The sequence below is a fragment of the Gadus chalcogrammus genome, chromosome 23 (assembly GCF_026213295.1).
Source record: "Gadus chalcogrammus isolate NIFS_2021 chromosome 23, NIFS_Gcha_1.0, whole genome shotgun sequence".
Lineage (NCBI taxonomy): Eukaryota > Metazoa > Chordata > Actinopteri > Gadiformes > Gadidae > Gadus > Gadus chalcogrammus.
In genome coordinates this window covers 18,761,226-18,787,425 of record NC_079434.1, presented here as the reverse complement: position 1 = coordinate 18,787,425, position 26,200 = coordinate 18,761,226, and the positions used below count along the sequence as shown (strand labels likewise).

The window sequence follows — 26,200 nt, the reverse complement described above, 5'->3', positions numbered from 1 at the left end:
TGAACAAATGATTATACATTAGATCTTTAAATGGTAGTTACATATTAGGTGTACAATTTTGATACTAACAAAAATGCTATAACAGAAAACTGTATCATAATATTACTTTTATAGAATTATGTATATAGTGTGCATCGTAAAACATGTTATAAGTATGCCTACAGATATATGTTGTATGTTATTGTAACTTTTGTATTCTAGTATTATATACAGTATATTGTATTGTGTGCATTGCAATACATGTTCTAAGGCACCGTCAGAGATGTTTTGTAATTTACTATAACTTTTAAATTCTAGTATTATGTATAGTGCTGTATTGTTAATACATGTTATGAGTGAACCTACAGAGATGTTTTGGAGATTTTGACCAATGGCAGCAGCCCCAGAAGACCCTCCTCAGAAGCAGAGTATTTCTTCAGGTAAAACACGTCCAGCTGCTCTTCTGATGTCAGTACGATGAAGACCAGAGCTGACCACTGAGCAGAGGAGAGAGATTCAGTGGAGAGACTTCCTGATGACAGGTACTGTTGGATCTCCTCCACTAGAGAACTGTCATTCAGCTCATTCAGACAGTGGAACAGATTGATGCTTCTCTCTTGAGAGAGATCTCCACCTATCTTCTCCTTGATGTAATGGACTATTTGGTTATTGATTTGTGACCTCCTTCCTGTCTGCCCCGATTGAACGTTTTTTGTTAGATTGTCCAGTAATTTACTTCCTCTTGGTCCCAGCAGACCTTGTAGGAGCATCTGATTGGTCTCTAGAGAGAGGCCCAGGAGGAAGCGGAGGAACAAGTCCAGGTGTCCGTTCTCACTCTGTAAGGCCTTGTCCACCGCACTCTGGTAGAGGAGGAGGAGTTCAGCATCCCTGGAGGTTGGCTGTTCTTCTGAGAGCAGGTTGACACCAGTGTTGATGAAGGACAGAAAGACATAAAGGGCAGCCAGAAACTCCTGGATGCTCAGATGGATGAAGCAGAACATCCTGTCCTGGTGCAGTCCACACTCCTCTTTAAAGATCTGGGTGAACACTCCTGAGTACACTGAGGCTGCTCTGATATCGATGTCACACTCTGCCAAGTCTGCCTCGTAGAAGATCAGCTGGCCTTTCTCCAGCTGGTTAAAAGCCAGTTTCCCCAGAGAAACAATGATCTCCCTGCTCTCCGAACTCCATTGTGGATCGGTTTCAGCTCGCCCATGATACTTCCTGTCCCCCTGTATGGACTGAACCCTCAGGAAGTGGCTGTACATCTGAGTCACGGTCTTGGGCACCTCTTCTCCTCTCTGGGATGTTTTGAAGAAGTCCACTAGAACTGTAGCAGTGATCCAACAGAAGACTGGGATGTGACACATGATGTGGAGGCTTCGAGATTTCTTGACGTGAGAGATGATTGTGGTGGCCATTGTCCCCTCTCTGAATCTCTTCCTGAAGTACTCCTCCTTCTGTGGGTCGGTGAACCCTCTCACCTCGGTCACCATGTCAACACACTCAGCAGGGATCTGATTGGCTGCGGCAGGGCGTGTGGTTATCCAGATGCGGGCAGAGGGAAGCAGGACTCCCCTGATGATGTTTGTCAGCAGCACGTCCACTGAGGTCGGTTCGGTGACATCAGTCCAGATCGGGTTATTCTGGAAGTCCAGAGGAAGTCGACACTCATCCAGACCATCCAAGATGAAGACTACTTGGTCATGGTCGTATCTGTAGATTCCTGATTCTTCGGTTTCAACAGAAAACTGATGAAGAAGTTCCAGTAAGCTAAACTCTTTCCCTTTCAATAAATTCAGTTCTCTGAAAGTGAGGAGAAATGTGAAGTCTATGTCGTGGTTGGCTTTGCCTTCGGCCCAGTCCAGAGTGAACTTGTGTGTTAAGAGAGTTTTACCAATGCCGGCCACTCCGGTTGTCATTATTGTTCTGATTGGTTTATCTTGTCCAGGTAGAGGTTTAAAGATGTCTTCACATCTGATTGGTGTTTCCTCGTTGGCTTGCTTCCTGGATGCCTTTTCAATCAGTCTGACCTCATGTTCCATGTTGACCTCTCCACTGCCTCTCTCTGTGATGAAGAGCTCTGTGTAGATCTCATTCAGAGGTCTCTGCTCTCCTGCTCTAGCGATTCCCTCAAACACACAGTGGAACTTCTTCTTCAGATGAGCCTTGAGTTCATGTTGCCACTGGACCGCAACAGCTCCTAAATCCCAAACCAGAAGAAACATACCATTCATATTTCCAAGCAATATTACTGGTGTAAAGAAAAAAGTATTAAATTCTACTTTATATGGATCTTATAACTTTATTAGTAGTGCTGTCGTTGTTGAGTATCAGTGGTATCAGTGACTTGCTAACCTGATATAACAAGATAGTGGTGCATCTCTTCCACTGAGTTATTCTGCTGTTGATCTGCCGTTTAATGTTTAAAATTCTTTAAGCTGATACCCCCACAATAACCCTACATATATGGATCAACCCATTTAACCTATATATGAGTATCTTACCACTCCCCAGCTTGTCGGCCAGTTCCTCCTGGTTCATCTCCATCAGGCAGAGCTTTGTGATGTCTACCACTCCCTCTATGGCGCGCCTCCTCTGCTCCTCGTTCTTATCATCCTCCTCCTCCTTCTCCCTCTGACTCTCCGAGCATTGTGGGTAATCTGAGAAGAGATCCCTCCAGAGCTTCTTCAGCTCCTTGTCTAGAAAAGCGTGTGCGTTCTCCTCAGCCCTCTGGAACAGAACAAACATCAAGGAGAACTTTACTTTGAACTAACTGAGGACATCAGAAGCATCTGTCCTAGATTAACGTCTCCCTGGTCTAAAGAGGGAAAACTGGAGCCTATAAGCTCCACAAGAGATGCTTTTATTGCCCATGTAGAGCCAGGGGCACCACTAGAGATTGTGGGCCTTATCAAATAATATATTGGGCCTCCAACCTAGACCACCCACCAGCCTAGAAAATCCATTTTACCACCCATAGATTGATAGACTAGCTCTAGTGTAGCCTACTGCTAATTACCTAATACTAAGCCTGCTGTCATTGACCATTGATGTATGAATGTAAGAGGTACATGAGTAAGGCTGGGACAATGCGTCGACGTAATCGATGACGTCGACGCATAAATTACGTCGACGCGAAAAATGTGTGTCGATTCGAAAAACCCAAAACGAAGATGGCGGCGACGGAGCGTAGTAGCAACGCGAGTGGCTCCTCAGACTATCATAAGTGCAAGGCTCCACACACTCATTCCTCTACAGTATGGGAATTCTTTAATGTAAAAGGAAACGATTCCGTGATACGTCGTCTTTGCAAAATGGAGATGACTTTCCATTCTAGCCCCACGGCAAATGCACCAGCACCTGAAGAGGCGCCACCCGGGAGCAGCTCCAGATGACCGAGCAACGTAGACTTCAAAGAATGCATTTCTTTGCACTTTTATTTTTGAATTTAAAGGCAATAAACATGCATTGCAATGTTAAGGAATTCATGTTTTTTTCATTCAGATATGTAAATCAACATGTATAAATTGCTATTAGTCAATTAATGGGGAGATAATCGATAATCGAATCGAACTGTGCATCGAAAAAATAATCTCTAGATTAATCGTTTAAAAAATAATATTTTATCCCAGCCCTATACATGAGTGGCATCTCTCATTGCTGTTGCTGTTCTGGCAAAAGGCTTTCCTCTTGAGAAATTCATGAAATTCAGTGGTGTTTTACATTTTGGTCAATTGGTTCCCAAAGTTTGTCAGATGCCAGTAATGTTACACTTGCTCTAAACACCTCAGTAAAATGGGACAGAAAAGACACAGACTGTCTTCATACTCCGCTATTACTTTTCACCACTAGGGGTCAGTATTCACAGACCTACCCTGGCTGTATAGTTGATAAGTAGAAGAGAATTTGTGAAGGCCTAAATAAACAGACTTCCCGGGTCATCCACCTGTCTCCCTCATTTATTGATTCATATTTATGAATTTCATGTTTTATGAAGAACTATTTGATTGATAGGGAAGGAAGGTAAATAAATAAAAAACCTTTGTTTGTATAAACTGTTGGCCCTTTTCCTCCCTCTCAGCTCTCTGTTTCTGATACCACGACTTCTACATCAACGACGACGTGTCAAACTACTGACAGTCTGTTCTCCGTCTGTTCTGCTTGTAAGCTGACCGAGTGGAAGACTCTGTGCTGAAAACTGGATCCACGCAAGACTGAACCATGCAATAAAGAGAGAGAGGTGGAATATATAGACTATACTGAACATTTAGCCAAACATGGAGGAACAAACCCCTTGTTTGTTTAAATTGCTACGTTTTTTAGATAACATTTTCACACTAAATATATTAACTTGATTATGATGAATTCCCCCCCCCCCCCCTCCCTTTACGGAGCCCCTGTTTAGAGCTGAAGTCAAATGTCTTGTTTCATTTACACACCTTGATCAGCTCTGCTTGATGCTGCTGTACAGACTGAGCACTGGTAACCTTTGACCTCTCCTGTGGTCGCCTGTGGAGACAGCGTGCACACACACACACACACACACACACACACACACACACACACACACACACACACACACACACACACACACACACACACACACACACACACACTATCTTTTTAATACAAAAATTTCCTGATTGTAAATATCAGTCAGTAAAACTACTAGTTTGTTGGAAACTCCTACCTCTCCTCTCTGGAGGGGCGTCCATCTTTAAGTCTAGGAGGATGATCCATAGACCAGTTGCTCTTCAAGGAGACACAGCTGGGTCCAGGGGAGTCCGCTCTCTCCTTCTGGACTCTTATAGAAAAACAAGAACCAGGATTTATGGATGTTTGATCGATGCTGTCGTTTTATAATCTTTGACAAATCCATACCCTTCCTCTCTGGAGGAGCGTCTATCTTTAAGGTCAGGAGGATGACCCATAGAGCAGTCGCTCTTCAAGGAGACACAGCTGGGTCCAGGGGAGTCCGCTCTCTCCTTCTGGACTCTTATAGAAAAACAAGAACCAGGATTTATGGATGTTTGATCGATGCTGTCGTTTTATAATCTTTGACAAATCCATACCCTTCCTCTCTGGAGGAGCGTCTATCTTTAAGGTCAGGAGGATGACCCATAGAGCGGTCGCTCTTCAAGGAGACACAGCTGGGTCCAGGGGAGTCTGCTCTCTCCTTCTGGACTCTTATAGAAAAACAAGAACCAGGATTTATGGATGTTTGATCGATGCTGTCGTTTTATAATCTTTGACAAATCCATACCCTTCCTCTCTGGAGGAGCGTCTATCTTTAAGGTCAGGAGGATGACCCATAGAGCAGTCGCTCTTCAAGGAGACACAGCTGGGTCCAGGGGAGTCCGCTCTCTCCTTCTGGACTCTTATAGAAAAACAAGAACCAGGATTAAAGGATGTCTGATAGATATAGTTGAATAATATCTGATAAATCCTCACCTCTTGTCAATTGACTGATTTCCATCTCTAAAGTTAATAGGATCATCCATCGACCAGTCACTCTTCAAGGAGACACAGCTGGGTCCAGGGGAGTCTGCTCTCTCCCGCTGCTCTGGGCTTCAACACAACACACACACAGCTTGTACTAAGACTGATGATGGAGTCATGAGATATCAGTGCTGAGCTCTGAGAAGGACAACAGTCACAGACAGAGAGATCCTCTTCTTACCTCTTAGCTTTGCTCTGGTGGCCATGTTCCCCAGACAGAGTGGTTTTAGAGGTAGGAGCCCCCTCCTCTCTCTCCTCATCCATAGTAGACTGGAGACCTGGACACAAAAACAACTCTGTATTGTTTCTACGACAATTCAGCGTTGGTTTACTCTCTGTTTTTATGCAAGCTGCTTTTTGGGGGGCTGCTGTCTCTTTATTGTGGACGAGAGGCAGGGTGGTCTTTCCAAGAAGCAGTTCATAGACCCTCTCACTCTCAATAAGAGCAAATATGTGGAGATGCTGCCCAGATGTTTCCAATAACTATTTAATAATTATTAATTAATAACTTTAACAACTATTCATCATTCCACTCAGAAGGTCTCTAAGGGCTTCAAATGTGTCTGATCAAAATCAAGTTCACAATGCTGAAATCATACCAACTGTTCCCTGTGCTGGTTAAACCGCTCTGAAGGCAGCACCATATATGGACTTCCTCGTGTCATATGACATTACAACCAGAGCTGTGATAAAGGCCCACAGAGAACAAGAACCAGAACAAGATGATCTTTAAACACCTTCACTTACAAAGATGTATAATGCATCCAACTGTATACAACCAATTACAACTGTATAATGTATTCTCCGCACCTCGTAATCATAATAATACTCATAATAATAATATTAACAACATAACAATGCATATATAACTGTATATTTTTAGAATCGGCTACATTTTCTAATAAGAAAATTAAAGTTTAATTCTTTCTGCCAACAGCAGTGTGACCGATTAACTTCATAACAGTGACGGACACTACAGTTTAAACATTTGTTCATTTACCTGACATATTTAATAATAATGTTTAGCAGTACATGTTTACATAAAAATAGCAATCTTCCTATTGATGATATATAAGTGATTAAGTGATAAGTGAATAGCATTTATGATGCATCAGGGATCAGAGTTGAGTACAGTACCTTAGTCTTCTTCCTGCTGTAATGAAGTGAGTCACAGCAAACCGTCCGACTCATAACAAGGTAATGTTGCTGTGAACCAACCAGTTGAACCACTGCCCCTCCCTGTTTGTACTCCTCTAAGACTAGCCTCCTATAGGCTGCTGTTCCATGACTCCACCCTGTAATGTGGAGTCAGACGGAGAGCTCAATATATGTTGTCAATATATTGACAATATATATTGACCCCTGATCATATAGTCTTTAGTCTTCATGTGGACTTTATAGGGACCACACGCACAGACACACACACACACACACACACACACACACACAGACACACAGACACACACGCGCACACACAAAACACGCACAAACCCACAGAAACACCATACTTCCATACTTGTTGACATAAAAGTGCACAATTTGATTGCCATTCATTATTCAGAAGCAGACATGAACAACACGACAACGATTATAATGTGACCCAAATGGAAAATAGCATTAAAGGTTATAAACACCAGTAAAGGAGAGCAGACAGTGATGTAATGTAATCATTTATAATGGGTTATGTTTCTTTATTAGGCCGGGCTATTCCCTCTATTATCTCTTTGTTAAATCAATAATCTTGTTGGGTTGGATTCTTCTCTTGTTTTTTCCTTCCTCATACTGTTTCACCTTTTACCGGAAGGTGTTCAGAAAGGTACCAAGGCAAGGTGGTACGCACGCACGCACACACACACACACACACACACACACACACACACACACACACACACACACACACACACACACACACACACACACACACACACACACACACACACACACACACACACACACACACACACACACACACACACACCTTTATTTATTCTATCTGGAAGAGAATATTTCTTACTGAAGTAAACAGATTAATAAAGTATTAATTCCATATGATGGACAACTTAAAGCTTTATGATTTAATTCAGATCACAGCCCGTCTAGAGCCACCATCACCGAGCCTCATGTCTACACTAATGGCAACTCCTCAGAGTTACATAACATATAACACATAACATCCATAACATACAGACAGCAACCCCTAAGCCTAACCTTCACATGAGCTGGTCAGAGTTACATCACATATAACATACATAACATTCTAGCAGTTAACAGGACAGCAACCCCTCACCCTCACATCAGCTGGCCAGTGTTCTGTCAGCTAGAATAACCTGTTAACTAATGACACACTAGCAGCTAACAAGACAGCAAAAATAAACAACCCTTAAAAAATAAAAATGATGTTCCTAGAATCCTCGTCCTCTAAAGTTCTGTTCCTCCTCTGGCCTCTTGGCCTCCCTCCTCCCATCTGTGCTCCACTGACATGTTGACCCCAGCCTACAAATGAATAATGATGCTGAATCTGGTGGGGATCTTAAGCCCAGTTCAGACCAAAGATTCCCCTCGCAACGAGGCTGTTTTGGAACGTTGCAGGGGAAGAGTTGCAGCAGCGTGACCCTAACCCTAACTTCAGGTCAACATTGGGGGATCGTAATTATTTCCTTCAAATGTGTTCAACCAAAAAGTGGCCATTTCAGTATTATTTATCTGTAATTTATTTGATTAAATCCAAATTTTGTTTGTGATGATGTATGAAATAACCCATTCCATCAATTGACGACTGCATTTTACAAGTGTGTTATGAGTGGCATGGCATGCACTCATTTAACATGCCCTGGGAATGTATAAATGTTCTTGAAACTTAAAACTGGACCATATATTCATTAGAGTTGGATTTCAACTCAATGCAGGACCACTATTGGAGTGGATTTGACGAACATTGGAATTAAATTAATTGTTTGGAGTGCTGCGGCAGAACGAATCAAGGAATGGGCGCAGTATCGGCCCAAAAGCAACAGGCCTACAATGCGCTTTACAAGGTAGGAAGGCGAGAATATAGCCTAGTCCCCCCCCATTTGCACACAAATTCTCGAAGGGGATCAATAAAAATAAACCAACAGTTTTTGCAAATAGAAATCTCTCTACAAAGTTAGAACTGCTCATGATGATATCGCTGCGTTGTCTCTGTGGAGACAGCGCAGCAACACCTCTGCCCAAGCCCCCGCCCCCCCCCCCCCCCAGAACCGCGGAGCCGTCGCATTTACATCAGAATGAAACCCAATAAACCCGCCAATGTGTGTGTAGGGTCCGGGAGGCTAAATTGGGGTGCAAGCTCAAGCAACCTAATCGCAAACCTAAGTTAGGCTACTTTTTAGCGTGATTCTGATGCTCTCGGCTCTCAGCTGTGCCAGAGCGTTCACAGTTGCTAGGGAAACCACCTGACGTCGCCGCCCGGTGCAGCAGTTTGAACTGCCCCATTTTTAGAACGTCGCAGCCCGTCTCGTCGCAAGGAGTTGAAAGGAGTTGCGAGTTGCAAGTCGTTGCGAGGCTAATCTTTGGTCTGAACTGGGCTTTAGACACCTGTCGTCTGTTCTTTTAGATCACAGCCCACCTAGTCCTGGATCATCCCTTACTATTAAACAAACCCAAATACACATTTAACCCTAACCCTGACCTGAGAGTTTCCAGTGTACAGTGTGGACTCCCCAGTCCAGCAGAGAGCAGCTTCACTCCTGAATCCTGCAGATCGTTGGTACTCGGGTCCAGCTCTTTCAGACTAGAGGAGTTGGAGCTGAGAACTGAGGCCAGAGCTTCACAGCATCTCTCTGACAGACGACAGACATTCAGCCTTCACACACAAAATAAAAGACCATGTTACTGTGTTTATGTCTTTAACATTTTCCATAATTGAAAGAGAAGTTACGCCAATGTTAATTTTTTTTATGTTTAAATTCTAATAATAAGCTTTAAAAAAAAGCCTGACTACATGTGAATAGGTAGAATAATAATAATAAAAAATAGTAAACTGTACATTCTACATTAAATGTCTTTATTTAAGTTTTTTTGTTACTTTTTTTTTATAAAGACTCTTGTGCTGTAAAGGTTTGCACATTGAGTAAAACTGACCTGAGAGTTTCCAGTGTACAGTGTGGACTCCCCAGTCCAGCAGAGAGCAGCTTCACTCCTGAATCCTGCAGATCATTGTAACTCAGGTCCAGCCCTCTCAGACTAGAGGATTTGGAGCTGAGAACTGAGGCCAGAGCTTCACAGCATAGCTCTGACAGATGACAGCCAATCAGCCTGCACACACAATAAACAGAACATGTTAGGAACCCTGATTTAATGTTTTAGACGACTTTTCTGATAGTTAGCTATCAGAAACTTTTCTTTTCTGATAGTTATATAAAAATGATGATACATTATTCTTCTGTTAATTATATTGTGGTGATCACGGCCGTGGTCACCGTGTCCGGGTGCCGCAAAGGATCCTGGGAGGCTCGGGGGGAAGCGGCACCGCCACCAAGGGAGTCGTGCGAGTATGAGAGAGTGTGTGTGTGTGTGTGTGTGTGTGTGTGTGTGTGTGTGTGTGTGTGTGTGTGTGTGTGTGTGTGTGTGTGTGTGTGTGTGTGTGTGTGTGTGTGTGTGTGTGTGTGTGTGTGTGTGTGTGTGTGTATTCGTGTGTGAGTATTCGTGTGTGTGAGTATTCGTGTGTGTGCGTGCGTGCGTGCGCGTGTGTCTGTGTGTGTGTGTGTGTGTGTGTGTGTGTCTGTAAAAAAAAAAGGCAACTCTCTGGGTCTTGCATTGTGTAACTGCTTTAAACCTGGGCCCCGTTTCCCGATAACGATGGATCCAAGCTCATACGATCATTCTCACGAAGGATCTTGCGAACCTTCGTAAATTTCTTTGGAGCGTTTCCTGAAACTCCTCTTAACATGAATGTGCGTGCATTGCTCTAACGACGTTTGTAGGCTTGCAACTGTCCACTGACACGGTGCTGGAATGGGCTCTATAGGAGGGGGAGACGCAGGATTGTCGATGGAAAATAGGGTTAAATAGGGTTCAAATATGTCCCCATCAAGGCTAACAACAGAGTATCCTACGAAAAGAATAGACTACAATAATATGAATGCCGAAGATATAACAACACAATTGATTAGGCCTGGGCTGACATATGCTTTGTCAGTCCTAATCTTGAACGCACTGTGCGTATATTTTTTCGAGGCATTTTCCCCCCTGAAACAATTCCATATTACAAAAATCTAAAACAGCTTGTGTGACAACTACATTTATCTTAATGTGCTGATTCCTGAAACATGCATTGCTCAGCAAAGAGAGCAGACTTTATCTGATTCCTTATAAGGTTTCAGTGATGACACTTACTCTCTAGTCTAGAATCTTTGGTGTAAACATTAAAAATGCAACGTTCCATGCATTCATTATCATTCAAAGGCAGAGGCTGGGCATTGACACACGGCTATTGCTGACCCGATTAGAAGAGCTTGGTCTAGATCCTGCCCATATTGTTGGGCAGGATGATGTATAGGCCTCTTTACGCTGCCAAGCTGGTTCGGTCACAGCTTGGCATCCCCGGCGACTTCACCGTCTTATCTTAAGTTTCCTGTGTAAACCCGAGGGGGTCAAATCCCCCGTTCGTCACGGCGCGGGCTTTCTTGGTTCACTGGAGAAGGCGGGGCTGCGCACAGAGTTTTGAACTCCTTAGAATAATTTGCACACTCCCGAATATTTTATTTTTTTTATGAATGAAGTCACCCGCATGTAAAAATGAGTTCACGTCAGTGTAGGCTACAAACCCGATTAACTATTTTAAAGTGCAAAAACGCCGACATATTCTTTATTTTGCTGACTAAATTAACTAAATTGGGGTGCTAGCTCAAGCAGGCAATTTACCTCGGGTAGTGTTAACGCGTGGATCGTGCCGCGAAAAAGGCGTGCATAAGACGGCATATTTGGCAGTGTAAATACGCCTTGTGATGGTGCTGGTAATGTAAGCGGGAAAGCGCGTGGCATTCAGGCACGCATTGCAGCACAGTTTCCCGCAGCAGCCTACGTTCACTGCAGAAACCACGCTCTCGATTGTGCACTCTACTATAAGGTCAGGCATGTTCGTAACTGTCTAGACACGGTCCAATTAATAATGAACTTCAACACAGCCTCACCGAAGCGCCTTCAGTGCTTTATGGCAAACAATCGCAACAAAAAACGCCTGCAGAAATTCTCCGAAACCCGCTGGTCTCAGCATGATTCATGTACAGTATGTCTTCTGTCATTGATCAATATGAGGACCAACCACGATGGTTGAATTAAAATCAGAGGGAGACAGCAAGTGCAGCTCGAAAGCGACCTCCCACACAAGACGAATGGAATCATTTGAATTTATTATATGCCTTGAGGGTTACCTTGGGACGTGGCGTTTGATCGGAACATTTCGGCTGCGCATTTATTTTTGGAATTTTAAATTGCTGCAATAAATTATGTTGTTGTTGACTCTGTCTCGGTCTTTGCTTTTTAAATCTTACAGTAGTCTATGAGTAATATATTGGCGGTAACCACTGTTTAGGAGGTATTGCGAAATGGTGCCAGCTGTACATTCCGTGGTATTGGATGTGTTTTAATAAAACACATCCAATACCACTGAATGTCCAGCAGGTGACGCCACTGAGGCTATAGTAACGATGCTCTTAGCACCCTGCGAGCACCCCTGGAGCCCTCGTTAGCCAGGATCCCTTGGTGGCGGTGACGCTCCCCCCGGGCCTCCCAGGATCCTTTGCGGCACCCGGACACGGTGACCACGGCCGCGATCGCAAAAATATCATTTTCATTGGAACAACTCAAGAATTTATATTTTTTGTATGCGTATAAAGTTTTTGTTATGTTATACTTTTTTACACGTCAAACAATTTAAGACATATTAAAAATAAATAAAGGCAACTCTCGGGTCGTGTGGTGTATTGTGTAACTGCTTTAAACCGGGTCTCCCGTTGGGTCATTCCTGTGCTGCTCGCCAAAATATAATAATTCTAGGTAGACCTATAACCTTTGATTGATGCAAATACTGTGACTTCATTTGTTTAACTCCCACTCTCCCGTTAACAGGAGATTGTGGGAGGGCACTATTATTATATTTTGTGTATATAATTGAAAAGATGCAATGGCAACTCGGAACTTTTCAACTTTTCATTTTCGCACCGCACATACAACAAGGTGTAATATGTCCAATGGCACCACCCTGATAAACGTGGTCAGCAAGGGTACTGAGTCATTCGATTATATATTTAGACGACATTTAGGATTGATCCTTAAACCAGGGGCCAATAGTCGTCTTTTAATAGTCTCCTGATACGGAACTGTTTGCACGTTGAGTAAAACTGACCTGAGAGTTTCCAGTGTACAGTGTGGACTCCCCAGTCCAGCAGAGAGCAGCTTCACTCCTGAATCCTGCAGATCATTGGAACTCAGGTCGAGCTCTCTCAGACTCGAGGAGTTGGAGCTGAGAGCTGAGGCCAGAGCTTCACAGCATCCCTTTGACAGATCACAGGAATTCAGCCTGCACACAATAAAAAGAACATGTTAGGAAGTGAGATTAAAAGTGCTTAAAGGATCCAACTAGCTCACAGGAGAAACATGGTGTAGCTAACGAACAGCACAGGGCTGCCATGGGGCCACACTGGAGGGGAGGACGTCCAGTGATGCTAGCGCCTCCGCTCTCCTCGCTGCTATCAGGGATCAGGGAGTGAGCTCAAGGAGATGACTGTGGACATTCAAACTTCCTCCAGCAGTCGCCTGATGGCCGTAGGGATCCTGAACTCTGTGTGAACAGAGTCAGACCTAACGAAGCAGAGGGCTGTGGAGCCAAGGAGGGCCTTCAGCGCTCTATCAGTCCCAATGCTTCCTTCTGTGAGACTATTGATTCATTAATTCAACCTTTTATTTTGATAAACCATCATAAATGTGCTTAAGCTCATTTACATAAACCTATAAAACTGAGGGCACTTGCCCTTCCTGACTTAAGACACTTATAGGGGGCTTCAAAACAAGGATGACTATGAAACCCCTCTGGGGCTTTGCTTCTCTACATATTCAAACCGCAATTCAATAACTGATGTTATTCTGTATCCCTACATATTAAATAGATACATATTGTTCTGTATTTCTACATATTCAATCGTTTTATGTTGCTCTGTATTTCTACATATTCAATCTTTTTATGTTTATGCATTCCTACATATTCAATCTTTTTATGTTTATGCATTCCTACATATTCAATCGTTTTATGATGCTTTGTATATCTACATTTTCAATTATGTTGTTCTGTATTACTACATAGTCAATAGTTTTATGTTCTGTATTTCAACATATTAATTTATGTTGTCCTGAATTTCTACATATTCAATTATGTTGCTCTATATTTCTACATGATCAATAGTTTTATGTTGTTCTGTATTTATTCATATTAAATGGTTTAATGTTGCTCTGTATTTCTGCATTTATTGTTCTGTATTTCTACATCTAAAATTGTTGGACCTTGTTCTGTATTTTATGTCTTCAATTGAAGTTCTGAAGATAAAATATATATAAAGTATATCTGTAAAAAATGATGACGTAACAAAGACCTTATAAAGTCATGGCAACAAAAAATAGAAATAGTTGAGTTTTTCCTATGAAAATTATACATTTCTGAACTTGAAATGAACTATACATTCATATAGCACTTTTCAAGTCCCCTTCCATTGACTTCATATAGGGCTTTACAGTGAAGGGGGGACCTCACTAACCACCATGAATGTGTAGCATCCACATGGGTGATGCACGGCAGCCAATCGGCGCCAGAACGCTCACCACACATGAATCGTGAATGTGTGATTGGAATGTCATATTTTACTTTGTTGACCCCATTGTCATGTACATTATCTTTACCACACAAACTTACATACACCTATATACATGCTTGCACCACCAAGGGACCACAATGGAAATAAGCCCATGGGCTTTTATGTGTTATCCTTTTGACCTGTTCATTTGTATGCTTACATTTGTGCATGTGTCAAAAAAGAATTTCAATCATTTCAATCAATCAATTACCCACCAGCTTGATTTAAACAGGGGGATGAATAGGGGGCCAGATTGAATGAGCCTGGTTGGTCAGTTTTAGCCGGGACCCGGGAATCTCCCACTCTTTCTGAGATAAGTGCCCTGGGATCTTTAATAACCTCAGTGAGTCAGGACCTCGGTTTTACGTCTCCTCTGAAGGACGGCACCTTCCACAGCCCAGTGTCCCCGTCACTGCACTGGGGCATCAGGATTTATGCTTTGGCCAGAGGGAAGAGTGCCACCTACTGGCCACCAACCGACACCACTTCCAGCAGCAGCTCAGTGTTACCAGTTGGTCTCCCATCCAGTACTAACCAAGCCCACCTGCTTAGCTTCAGAGGTTCAGCTAAGGCAGGGTCTACATTGGTCTGGCTGCTGGTTTATTTAGACCGATAAACTTTGATGGAGGCAAATACTGCGACTTCATTTGTTTAACTACCACTGACCTGTTAACAGGGGAATGTGGGAATGCACTTTTATCATATTTTGTGTTTATAATTGGTAAGTTGCAATGGTAACATTGGGATTACTTTTTAAACTTTTCATTTTCGCATCCCATTATACAACAAGGTGTAATATGTCCAATGGCACCACTCTAATACATGTGGTCATCAAAGGTACTGAGTTATTATCTGATATAGTTTGACTTCATTTAGGTGTGATTCTCAAACCAGGGGGCAGTAGGTAAAAGTCTTCTGAAACCGAACCTTGTGGTGTAACTGTTTGCACTTAGTAAAACTGACCTGAGAGTTTCCAGTGTACAGTGTGGACTCCCCAGTCCAGCAGAGAGCAGCTTCACTCCTGAATTCAACAGTTCATTGTTACTCAGGTCGAGCTCTCTCAGACTAGAGGAGTTGGAGCTGAGAACTGAGGCCAGAGCTTTACAGCATCTCTCTGACAGCTGACAGCCATTCAGACTTCACACAAAAAAACAGAACATGTTGAGAACCGTGATTAAATGTTTGATAAGACTTTTCTGATAGTTGAACAACTGATTATACATTAGATCTTGAATTAGTTTGCATTCGATACATGTTCTTAGTCCACCGTCAGAGATGTTTTGTAATTTACTATAACTTTTATGTTGTAGTATTATGTATAGTGCTGTATTCTTAATACATGTTATGAGTGAACCTACAGAGATGTTTTGGAGGCTTTGACCAATGGCAACAGCCCCAGAAGACCCTCGTCAGAAGCCGAGTATTTCTTCAGGTAAAACACGTCCAGCTGCTCTTCTGATGTCAGTACGATGAAGACCAGAGCTGACCACTGAGCAGAGGTTAGAGATTCTGTGGAGAGACTTCCTGATGACAGGTACTGTTGGATCTCCTCCACTAGAGAACTGTCATTCAGCTCATTCAGACAGTGGAACAGGTTGATTTTTCTCTCTTGAGAGAGATCTCCACCTATCTTCTCCTTGATGTAATGGACTATTTGGTTATTGATTTGTAACCTAGTTCCTGTCTGTCCCGGTGGATCTTTTTTAGTTAGATTGCCCAGTAATTTACTTCCTCTTGGTCCCAGCAGACCTTGTAGGAGCATCTGATTGGTCTCTAGAGAGAGGCCCAGGAGGAAGCGGAGGAACAAGTCCAGGTGTCCGTTCTCTCTCTGTAAGGCCTTCTCCACAGCACTCTGATAGAGGAGGAGGAGTTCAGCATCCCTGGAGGTTGGCTGTTCTTCTAAGAGCAGGTTGACACCAGTGTTGATGTAGGACAGAAAGACATAAAGGGCAGCCAGAAACTCCTGGATGCTCAGATGGACGAAGCAGAACATCCTGTCCTGGTGCAGTCCACACTCCTCTTTAAAGATCTGGGTGAACACTCCTGAGTACACTGAGGCTGCTCTGATATCGATGTCACACTCTGCCAAGTCTGCCTCGTAGAAGATCAGCTGGCCTTTCTCCAGCTGGTTAAAAGCCAGTTTCCCCAGAGAAACAATGATCTCCCTGCTCTCCGAACTCCAGAGTGGATCAGTTTCAGCTCGCCCATGATACTTCCTGTCCCCCTGTATGGACTGAACCCTCAGGAAGTGGCTGTACATCTGAGTCACGGTCTTGGGCACCTCTTCTCCTCTCTGGGATGTTTTGAAGAAGTCCACTAGAACTGTAGAAGTGATCCAACAGAAGACTGGGATGTGACACATGATGTGGAGGCTTCGAGATTTCTTGACGTGAGAGATGATTGTGGTGGCCATTGTCCCCTCTCTGAATCTCTTCCTGAAGTACTCCTCCTTCTGTGGGTCTGTGAACCCTCTCACCTCGGTCACCATGTCAACACACTCAGCAGGGATCTGATTGGCTGCGGCAGGGCGTGTGGTTATCCAGATGCGGGCAGAGGGAAGCAAGACTCCCCTGATGATGTTTGTCAGCAGCACGTCCACTGAGGTCGGTTCGGTGACATCAGTCCAGATCGGGTTGTTCTGGAAGTCCAGAGGAAGTCGACACTCATCCAGACCATCCAAGATGAAGACTACTTGGTCATGGTCGTATCTGTAGATTCCTGATTCTTTGGTTTCAACAGAAAACTGATGAAGAAGTTCCAGTAAGCTAAACTCTTTCCCTTTCAGTAAATTCAGCTCTCTGAAAGTGAGGAGAAATGCGAAGTCTATGTCTTGGTTGGCTTTGCCTTCTGCCCAGTCCAGAGTGAACTTGTGGGTTAAGAGAGTTTTACCAATGCCGGCCACTCCGGTTGTCATTATTGTTCTGATTGGTTTATCTTGTCCAGGTTTAAAGATGTCTTCACATCTGATTGGTGTTTCCTCATTGACTGTTTTCCTGGATGCCTTTTCAATCAGTCCGACCTCATGTTCCTTGTTGACCTCTCCACTGCCTCTCTCTGTGATGAAGAGCTCTGTGTAGATCTCATTCAGAGGTCTCTGCTCTCCTGCTCTAGCGATTCCCTCAAACACACAGTGGAACTTCTTCTTCAGATGAGCCTTGAGTTCATGTTGCCACTGGACCGCAACAGCTCCTAAATCCCAAACCAGAAGAAACATACCATTCATATTTCCAAGCAATATTACTGGTGTAAAGAAAAAAGTATTATAAAATTCTACTTTATATGGATCTTATAACTTTATTAGTAGTGCTGTCGTTGTTGAGTATCAGTGGTATCAGTGACTTGCTAACCTGATATAACAAGATAGTGGTGCATCTCTTCCACTGAGTTATTCTGCTGTTGATCTGCCGTTTAATGTTTAAAATTCTTTAAGCTGATACCCCCACAATAACCCTACATATCTGGATCAAACCATTCAACATGATACCCCCACAATGACCCTACATATCTGGATCAAACCATTTAACCTATATATGAGTATCTTACCACTGCCCAGCTTGTCGGCCAGTTCCTCCTGGTTCATCTCCATCAGGCAGAGCTTTGTGATGTCTACCACTCCCTCTATGGCGCGCCTCCTCTGCTCCTCGTTCTTATCATCCAGCTCCTCCTCCTTCTCCCTCTGACTCTCTGAGCATTGTGGGTAATTTGAGAAGAGATCCCTCCAGAGCTTCTTCAGCTCCTTGTCTAGAAAAGCGTGTGCGTTCTCCTCAGCCCTCTGGAACAGAACAAACATCAAGGAGAACTTTACTTTGAACTAACTGAGGACATCAGAAGCATCTGTCCTAGATTAACGTCTCCCTGGTCTATAGAGGGAAAACTGGAGCTCCACAAAATATGCTTTTATTGCCCATGTAGAGCCAGGGGCACCACTAGAGATTGTGGGCCTTATCAAATAATATATTGGGCCTCCAACCTAGACCACCCACCAGCCTAGAAAATCCATTTGACCACCCATAGATTGATAGACTAGCTCTAGTGTAGCCTACTGCTAATTACCTAATACTAAGCCTGCTGTCATTGACCATTGATGTATGAATGTAAGAGGTACATGAGTAAGGCTGGGACAATGCGTCGACGTCATCGATGACGTCGACGCATAAATTACGTCGACGCGAAAAATGCGCGTCGATTCGAAAAACCCAAAACGAAGATGGCGGCGACGGAGCGTAGTAGCAACGCGAGTGGCTCCTCAGACTATCATAAGTGCAAGGCTCCACACACTCATTCCTCTACAGTATGGGAATTCTTTAATGTAAAAGGAAACGATTCCGTGATACGTCGTCTTTGCAAAATGGAGACGGCTTTCCATTCTAGCACCACGGCAAATGCACCAGCACCTGAAGAGGCGCCACCCGGGAGCAGCTGCAGATGCAACGTAGACTTCTAAGAATGCATTACTTTGCACTTTTATTTTTTAATTTAAAGGCAATAAACATGTATTGCAATGTTAAGGAATTCATGTTTTTTTCATTCAGATATGTAAATCAACATGTATAAATTGCTATTAGTCAATTAATGGAGAGATAATCGAATCGAACTGTGCATCGAAAAAATAATCTCTAGATTAATCGTTTAAAAAATAATATTTTATCCCAGCCCTATACATGAGTGGCATCTCTCATTGCTGTTGCTGTTCTGGCAAAAGGCTTTCCTCTTGAGAAATTCATGAAATTCAGGGGTGTTTTACATTTTGGTCAATTGGTTCCCAAAGATTGTCAGATTCCAGTAATGTTACACTGGCTCTAAACACCTCAGTAAAATGGGACAGAAAAGACACAGACTGTCTTCATACTCCGCTATTACTTTTCACCACTAGGGGTCAGTATTCACAGACCTACCCTGGCTGTATAGTTGATAAGTAGAAGAAAATGAGTGAAGGCCTAAATAAACAGACTTCCCGGGTCATCCACCTGTCTCCCTCATTTATTGATTCATATTTATGAATTTCATGTTTTATGAAGAACTATTTGATTGATAGGGAAGGAAGGTAAATAAATAAAAACCTTTGTTTGTATAAACTGTTGGCCCTTTTCCTCCCTCTCAGCTCTCTGTTTCTGATACCACGACTTCTACCTCAACGACGACGTGTCAAACTACTGACAGTCTGTTCTCCGTCTGTTCTGCTTGTAAGCTGACCGAGTGGAAGACTCTGTGCTGAAAACTGGATCCACGCAAGACTGAACCATGCAATAAAGAGAGAGAGGTGGAATATATGGACTATACTGAACATTTAGCCAAACATGGAGGAACAAACCCCTTGTTTGTTTAAATTGCTACGTTTTTTAGATAACATTTTCACACTAAATATATTAACTTGATTATGATGAATTCCCCCCCCCCCCCCCCTCCCTTTACGGCGCCCCTGTTTAGAGCTGAAGTCAAATGTCTTGTTTCATTTACACACCTTGATCAGCTCTGCTTGATGCTGCTGTACAGACTGAGCACTGGTAACCTTTGACCTCTCCTGTGGTCGCCTGTGGAGACAGCGTGCACACACACACACACACACACACACACACACACACACACACACACACACACACACACACACACACACACACACACACACACACACACACACACACACACACACACACACACACACAGTATCTTTTTAATACAAACCTGATTGTAAATATCAGTCAGTAAAACTACTAGTTTGTTGGAAACTCCTACCTCTCCTCTCTGGAGGGGCGTCCATCTTTAAGGTCAGGAGGATAATCCATAGACCAGTTGCTCTTCAAGGAGACACAGCTGGGTCCAGGGGAGTCCGCTCTCTCCTTCTGGACTCTTATAGAAAAACAAGAACCAGGATTTATGGATGTTTGATCGATGCTGTCGTTTTATAATCTTTGACAAATCCTTACCCTTCCTCTCTGGAGGAGCGTCCATCTTTAAGTCTAGGAGGATGACCCATAGAGCGGTCGCTCTTCAAGGAGACACAGCTGGGTCCAGGGGAGTCTGCTCTCTCCTGCTGGAATCTTATAGAAAAACAAGAACCAGGATTAAAAGATGTCTGATAGATATAGTTGTATAATATCTGATAAATCCTCACCTCTTCTCAATAGACTGATTTCCATCTCTAAAGTTAGAAGGATAATCCATAGACCGGTCACTCTTCAAGGAGACACAGCTGGGTCCAGGGGAGTCTGCTCTCTCCCGCTGCTCTGGGCTTCAACACAACACATACACACAGCTTTTATTAAGACTGATGATGGAGTCATGAGATATCAGTGCTGAGCTCTGAGAAGGACAACAGTCACAGACAGAGAGATCCTCTTCTTACCTCTTAGCTTTGTTCTGGCGGCCATGTTCCCCAGACAGGGTGGTTTTAGAGGTAGGAGCCCCCTCCTCTCTCTCCTCATCCATAGTAGACTGGAGACCTGGACACAAACACAATGCCATATTGTTTCTCTGGATTCTCTTTAAGTACCAAACATGAAATGACTTCAGTGAAGACTTCCTATCTTCCTTCTGTCTGACACACACACACTATCTGTCCCACAGTCTAGAACTACACACTCTATCTCAACCTATGTCAAGATCACAAACTCTATCACTCTCTCCGTCTAGAGCTACATTCTAATCATGCTCTGTCTTCTCGAATCTAGATCACACGCACACACACACACACACACACACACACACACACACACACACACACACACACACACACACACACACACACACACACACACACACACACACACACACACACACACAGCTTCTAACACGTTCATTTAATTATGGCCAATTATTTATTTACCTTTAGATCCGACACTTCCAAACCATCAATTCTTAACTGTTACCAATGAAACTCTGACCGTTCTGACCTCCCTACAGAATAAAAGTCCACAATACAAGGAAGGATCCGTATATAATCGCCCTCAACACGGTAAAACTAGTTACTGATGTCCTGACGCATACTCCTCCATTAAACCTATTTTACACCACAAACATGGATACAATCAGCTTGGACTGGAAACAGATTAATTTAGTAAGAATAAATTAATATAGTTAGAATACATCTGGTAAGAAAACAGGAATTCAGGAAACGGTACCTTATCTTTTCCGTGACGAAACGTGTGCTGCCCGTGTTGAATGGAAATATAGAATAACAAATGCAAGGAAAGGAGAGAATAAAGAGATTTAGGTGTTCACCAAATAACAGAGAAGTGTTTAGAAGCGAGACAGAACATTAACAAAGGTTCTGAAAGTAAAGATTGAGCTGCTTGGGTCCTTATGGCAGACAGATCAGAAAGAGGAAGAGCTTTGAATCACAGCTAACTGCGTCACATCGTTTATGTGAATAGTGAAACTAAAGTAATGGCGCGTTCACACCAAAAGCGAAGGGGCGGCGCAACTTCCATACAAAGTCAACGTATAGACGCGTTCCAGGCGACGGGCGCGTTCGACTCCATACAAAGTCAACGTATAGTAGTGCTGTAGCCTACTTTATATCGTCTGTGGGGAAATCCTGGGACTCTCAGAGTATCAAACTACAACTGGAAAAAAAGAGAAGCTTAGGAAACACTTTTATTTTGAAAACTTCTGAGTTAAGGGACATAAAAGGCAACAACCCCAAAAACACGCTGTCGGAAACACCTCGGATCAAACCAGGGACAGGACAGACCCGGAAGTAAGTTATTACCTCTGAGGCTAATTCAAGGCTAGTTGATATTCAACTCGCATGTTGCATGGTAAGAACTTGGCTGGTAGTACCTGGGTTTTGAAAAATAGCGGGGGAGTTCACTGAGTGCTGAGTGTGGCGCTGCGCCCCCAGGAGTAACAATACTCTGATTCCCTACATCTGTTTATTTACAGACGTATTATATTGGATTCATTTAATTGTTTCCTTCATTCCTCCTTCCGTCTTCAACCAATGAATGAATCCCAACGTTAGAGGTGTTTCGTTTCCATGCCGACTGTGTCATCTCTACACCCAATCAACACTAGATACACTGCCCTCTAGGGGTCGTACTTGGTTAAAGCACAAACAACCTTTTGTTGCGTACAGAACGGAACTTTGTTTAATCGATAAGAATAATTAAACAAACAAAACTAAAGCAGAATCAACAGCAGCCATTAGGAGCCCAGTTAGGGGCGCTTGAAGGGGGGGGGGGGGGGGGGCTCACCATCCTGAACAGAGGTCAATCAGTCAGACGGTTTGAAGCAGCCCCTCTGCTGTGAGGGAGAGCCCCCCAGGACTAAAGAGAAGCCCCAGCGTTTAGGAGTCCTCTGCTGTGAGGGAGAGCCCCCCAGGACTAAAGAGAAGGCCCAGCGTTTAGGAGCCCTCTGCTGTGAGGGAGAGCCCCCCAGGACTAAAGAGAAGGCCCAGCGTTTAGGACCCTCTCAGGGGGTGAGGATCAGGGGAGCGGTGAGGGTTGCCAACCGTCCCGTAAAATACGGAATCGTCCCTTATTTGGCAATTAAATGTTGCGTCCCGTATTGAACCAATACGGGACGTAATTTGTTCCGTATTTCCATAAATCTCCAATACACATGTCTGTCACACACACAAATACTAAATCTAACAATGATCAAAACAAAACACAGGGAATACGGTACTACGGTCAGCAAAATTGTCGCGGCGGGATCTACGCAAGACCCGCTCCGGTCATCTGTGTGTATGCGCATGCGTGTGGTGGTCACGGTTGCCTAGCGACAGACACCACACACCGGCGCTGCTCACAAAACCCGCGCCTTTTAAAAATGCCCACTACACCCGGTACTCCACCACGTCCTCAAAAGCGTAAACGCTTGCAGAAATACGGACGTGAGTGGGAAGACGCACATCCTTGGCTGGACAGCGTCAGTGGAGATGTTTACAAGGCAAGTTGTAAAATATGTCGGCGAGTGTTTTCAGTGGCGCACGGTGGTCTGTCTGACATCAGACAGCATGCAACAGGAGAGCAACACTGCAGACACGAAAGATCACAGAAGACCCAAGCGTCAGTGTCACAGTTCTTCATACCCCAATCATCTCCTGAGGTTGATACGGTATGAGACATTATGTTGTGATTGATTTCCTATCTGGTTGTGCTTTTGCCAGAACATCGCAGTGCATGGGCAGAGCCTATTTTAGTAAACTGTTGTGGTTTGATTGATGTTTAGGATGTTGAGTTTCAAAAGTTGAATGAACGACCATTTATTTAATATACAGAAGTATATAAATATTATATATGGCCACTTAAAGAACAAATCATACTAATGGATTAACAGTTAATAAATAAATAAATACATTTGTTAAAAGAAAACCTTTATTCTTTAATATACATACATTTCCTAGATCATCCCAGCATCCACTGGATGTGTGGAAAGGATCTTCTCCAGAATGGCCAACAAATGGAGTGAATGCAGGAACAGGTGCTCCACAGAGCTCATGAGAAGTGAGCTCCTGATCACTCTCAACTTTGAGCAGTCCTGTTCAGAGTTTTACAACAGCGTTTTGAAAGACAAAGAGTTACTCAGTGCTGCAAGGAGTAACAAGAAGTACACCTGGAAAAAGAAGTAACAGTTTTGAGGGGAGGAGTAATGTTGAGGGAAGGAGTAATGATTTGCACTTTCTTTTTTTACATAAGTTTATAAGTGTTTTTGTTGTTTATTTGTACTGGTTTTTTTTGTAAAATTTTTCAAAGAGAGTCCCTATAGTTATGCACTTAAAAAGTAACATGAAGTTCTCAGTTTATTTAGTTTATATTTTAAAAGTTCATTGCTGCACACGCCACACAAAGAGATTTCATTCAAGATTTAATTGACTGCACTTTATAAGAGAATGTTATGTGGTAATAAAGCATTTCAAGCTTTAAGTATGACTAATTGCTTTCTTGATCAACCCTTTACTAAAAACACCAGCACAAAATAAAACATGCCACTAATGCGGGCGCCCCGCCCCACAGGAGTCGGCCCGTGGTGGGCGTCCCTTATTTTAATTTCTGAAAGTTGGCAACCCTAGGTGAGAATGAGGTTGCGGCCCGCTGCTCTGGGCTATCGTCTATCTACTGGACATGACTGCAGTGTGGAGGTCCGGCCAGCAGGGGCAGCACTGAGGAGGCCTCAGTCCTTTATTCTGGAAGAATGGCAGAACATCTCACTGGTGTCTCACTGGTGTCTTACTGGTGTCCCACTGGTGTCTCACTGGTGTTGAATCAATCCTCGCGGATGGTGTGCCCTCGCATAACTTGAACTCTGAATGATGATTTAGATAAGTTAAACTCATGTCCTGAAACACGTTGGAGGGTTAGCGGTAGAAGCTTCTCACTAACTCTGATGACAGTTATATTATCTATGTTTCATGAAGGAAGGAACTTCAGCGATTTCTAGATTAAATAAATAAACATAATTGTAACTCGGTAATGTGCGCATGTTTATGTGTTTATTCTTTTTTTTAACCTTTATTTTTCCAGATAAAACATTAAGAACAGTTTCTTATTTACAATATTTATCTATTGTATGTGTGTATGTGAGTGTGTGTTTGTATATTTTTCCCCAGATTACTTATAGTTTTTTTGTGTGTGTGGTTAAAAAAGTCGGACTCCACTGTTGTGTGTGTGGTTATATCCTTTCCAAACACTGATGAAGGGGTGAATGGAGACTCCATTGTTGTTTGTGTGGTAATATCCTCCCTCCACACTGATGAAGGGGTGAATGGAGACATACGAGAACGTTCAGTTGATCCACTGAGTTGTTTATTAACATTATGCTAGGAGGGAAGACATGCAGTAAAGGACCACCTGTCTGAATCAGGCAGCCTCCGGCTGTACGTGACCTCATCAGCCCAGATTGAAGGGACGTACAGGTGTACTCTCAGGTACGCAGACGAAGAAGACGTAACCCACATTGAACTGAAGATATTGGAAGACCCTAATGAAGGTAGGCTCTTGGTATAAATACAAAAGCAATCTGTGTGATGCTAAAACACCTGTGGTGGGAAAAAGCGACATTCTGTTTACAACACATGGGGGGGTAAGGCAAAGGTCTCCATTGTCTGCTTTACTGAACCAGGTTAACTGGACCAGTAACTGAGGAGCCACCTTAGACAATGTGATTGAAACATGTTTAATGTGAAGGTATTAGGATGTGTATTGCAGTCATTGTTATAATGAGTGTTATTATTATTATTATTATTATTGAAAGAATAAGCAACATTCTCTTTTTCTGTTCAGAGGGATCTTCTAGCACAGTTGGGATCATTTTAGGAGTCGTGGATCCCGTTATCATTTTAATCATCGCCATCAACAGTTTATACATCATATAACCGATAAAGGTAAAACTACTACTTTCAGCATTCATTAATAACATGTTTACTACACATTTTAATTTTTATAGAATTTCTTGAGAAAGGTGGGGAGGTTACTTCTGGGTTATTTATGAGTGATGTGGGACTGTGTAGTTTTACAAATAGGATTATGAAGCTATTATTAATATAACATTTTTGTTACTCCTAGGCCAAAGAAGGACGAGGAAGGAGCTTAAACAACCAAAGTACTGAACCCTCTCCTCAGGAAGTCGTTCCTGAGGAGGGGTGAGATAACGAATTCAACCACACAGCAGGGTAAGACCGTGGTCGCTGGTGCCAGGAACCTTGTTTACGTTGTAATTTAGGGGTGTAACAGTAGAATGGGGGGGGGGGGGGGTGCTTTGTAGGAGGGACTGACCAGCTTCAGGAGTGAGGCTGAGGTGTGTAAAAGGTGAGTAGGTGTGGTCTGTAGGGGCTGATTCTGACCTCTGAGTCCTCTGCTGGGATTAGAGTCTGCTGCTATGTTGCCCGGTGTCTT

At 43.2% G+C, this 26,200-nt stretch overlaps 1 protein-coding gene and 1 long non-coding RNA gene across 3 annotated transcripts in view; one reads left to right on the top strand and one right to left on the bottom strand.

The window, feature by feature from the left end:
• LOC130377407 (NACHT, LRR and PYD domains-containing protein 12-like) overlaps nucleotides 1-21,835 on the bottom strand; it is a 39,843-nt gene extending 18,008 nt beyond the window's left edge. The window contains exons 1-13 of one of the 2 annotated variants that reach the window (XM_056584521.1): nucleotides 21,485-21,835; nucleotides 20,710-20,806; nucleotides 20,479-20,595; nucleotides 20,291-20,404; nucleotides 20,100-20,213; nucleotides 19,828-19,897; nucleotides 5,246-5,352; nucleotides 5,055-5,168; nucleotides 4,864-4,977; nucleotides 4,673-4,789; nucleotides 4,422-4,491; nucleotides 2,487-2,712; nucleotides 346-2,182 (exon numbers count right to left, since the gene is read on the bottom strand). In XM_056584521.1, coding sequence (XP_056440496.1) covers nucleotides 346-2,182; nucleotides 2,487-2,712; nucleotides 4,422-4,491; nucleotides 4,673-4,789; nucleotides 4,864-4,977; nucleotides 5,055-5,168; nucleotides 5,246-5,352; nucleotides 19,828-19,897; nucleotides 20,100-20,213; nucleotides 20,291-20,404; nucleotides 20,479-20,595; nucleotides 20,710-20,792 — 3,083 coding nt within the window. In that variant the 5' untranslated portion in view covers nucleotides 20,793-20,806; nucleotides 21,485-21,835. The remainder of the gene's footprint in view (nucleotides 1-345; nucleotides 2,183-2,486; nucleotides 2,713-4,421; nucleotides 4,492-4,672; nucleotides 4,790-4,863; nucleotides 4,978-5,054; nucleotides 5,169-5,245; nucleotides 5,353-19,827; nucleotides 19,898-20,099; nucleotides 20,214-20,290; nucleotides 20,405-20,478; nucleotides 20,596-20,709; nucleotides 20,807-21,484) is intronic. The other variant, XM_056584522.1, reaches the window with a different exon arrangement.
• On the top strand, nucleotides 21,419-25,939 carry LOC130377470 (uncharacterized). The gene is made up of 4 exons (XR_008894184.1): nucleotides 21,419-22,062; nucleotides 25,130-25,295; nucleotides 25,589-25,689; nucleotides 25,871-25,939. It is a non-coding gene; the product is annotated as an uncharacterized LOC130377470 (long non-coding RNA).
• Nucleotides 25,940-26,200: the final 261 nt, after the last annotated feature.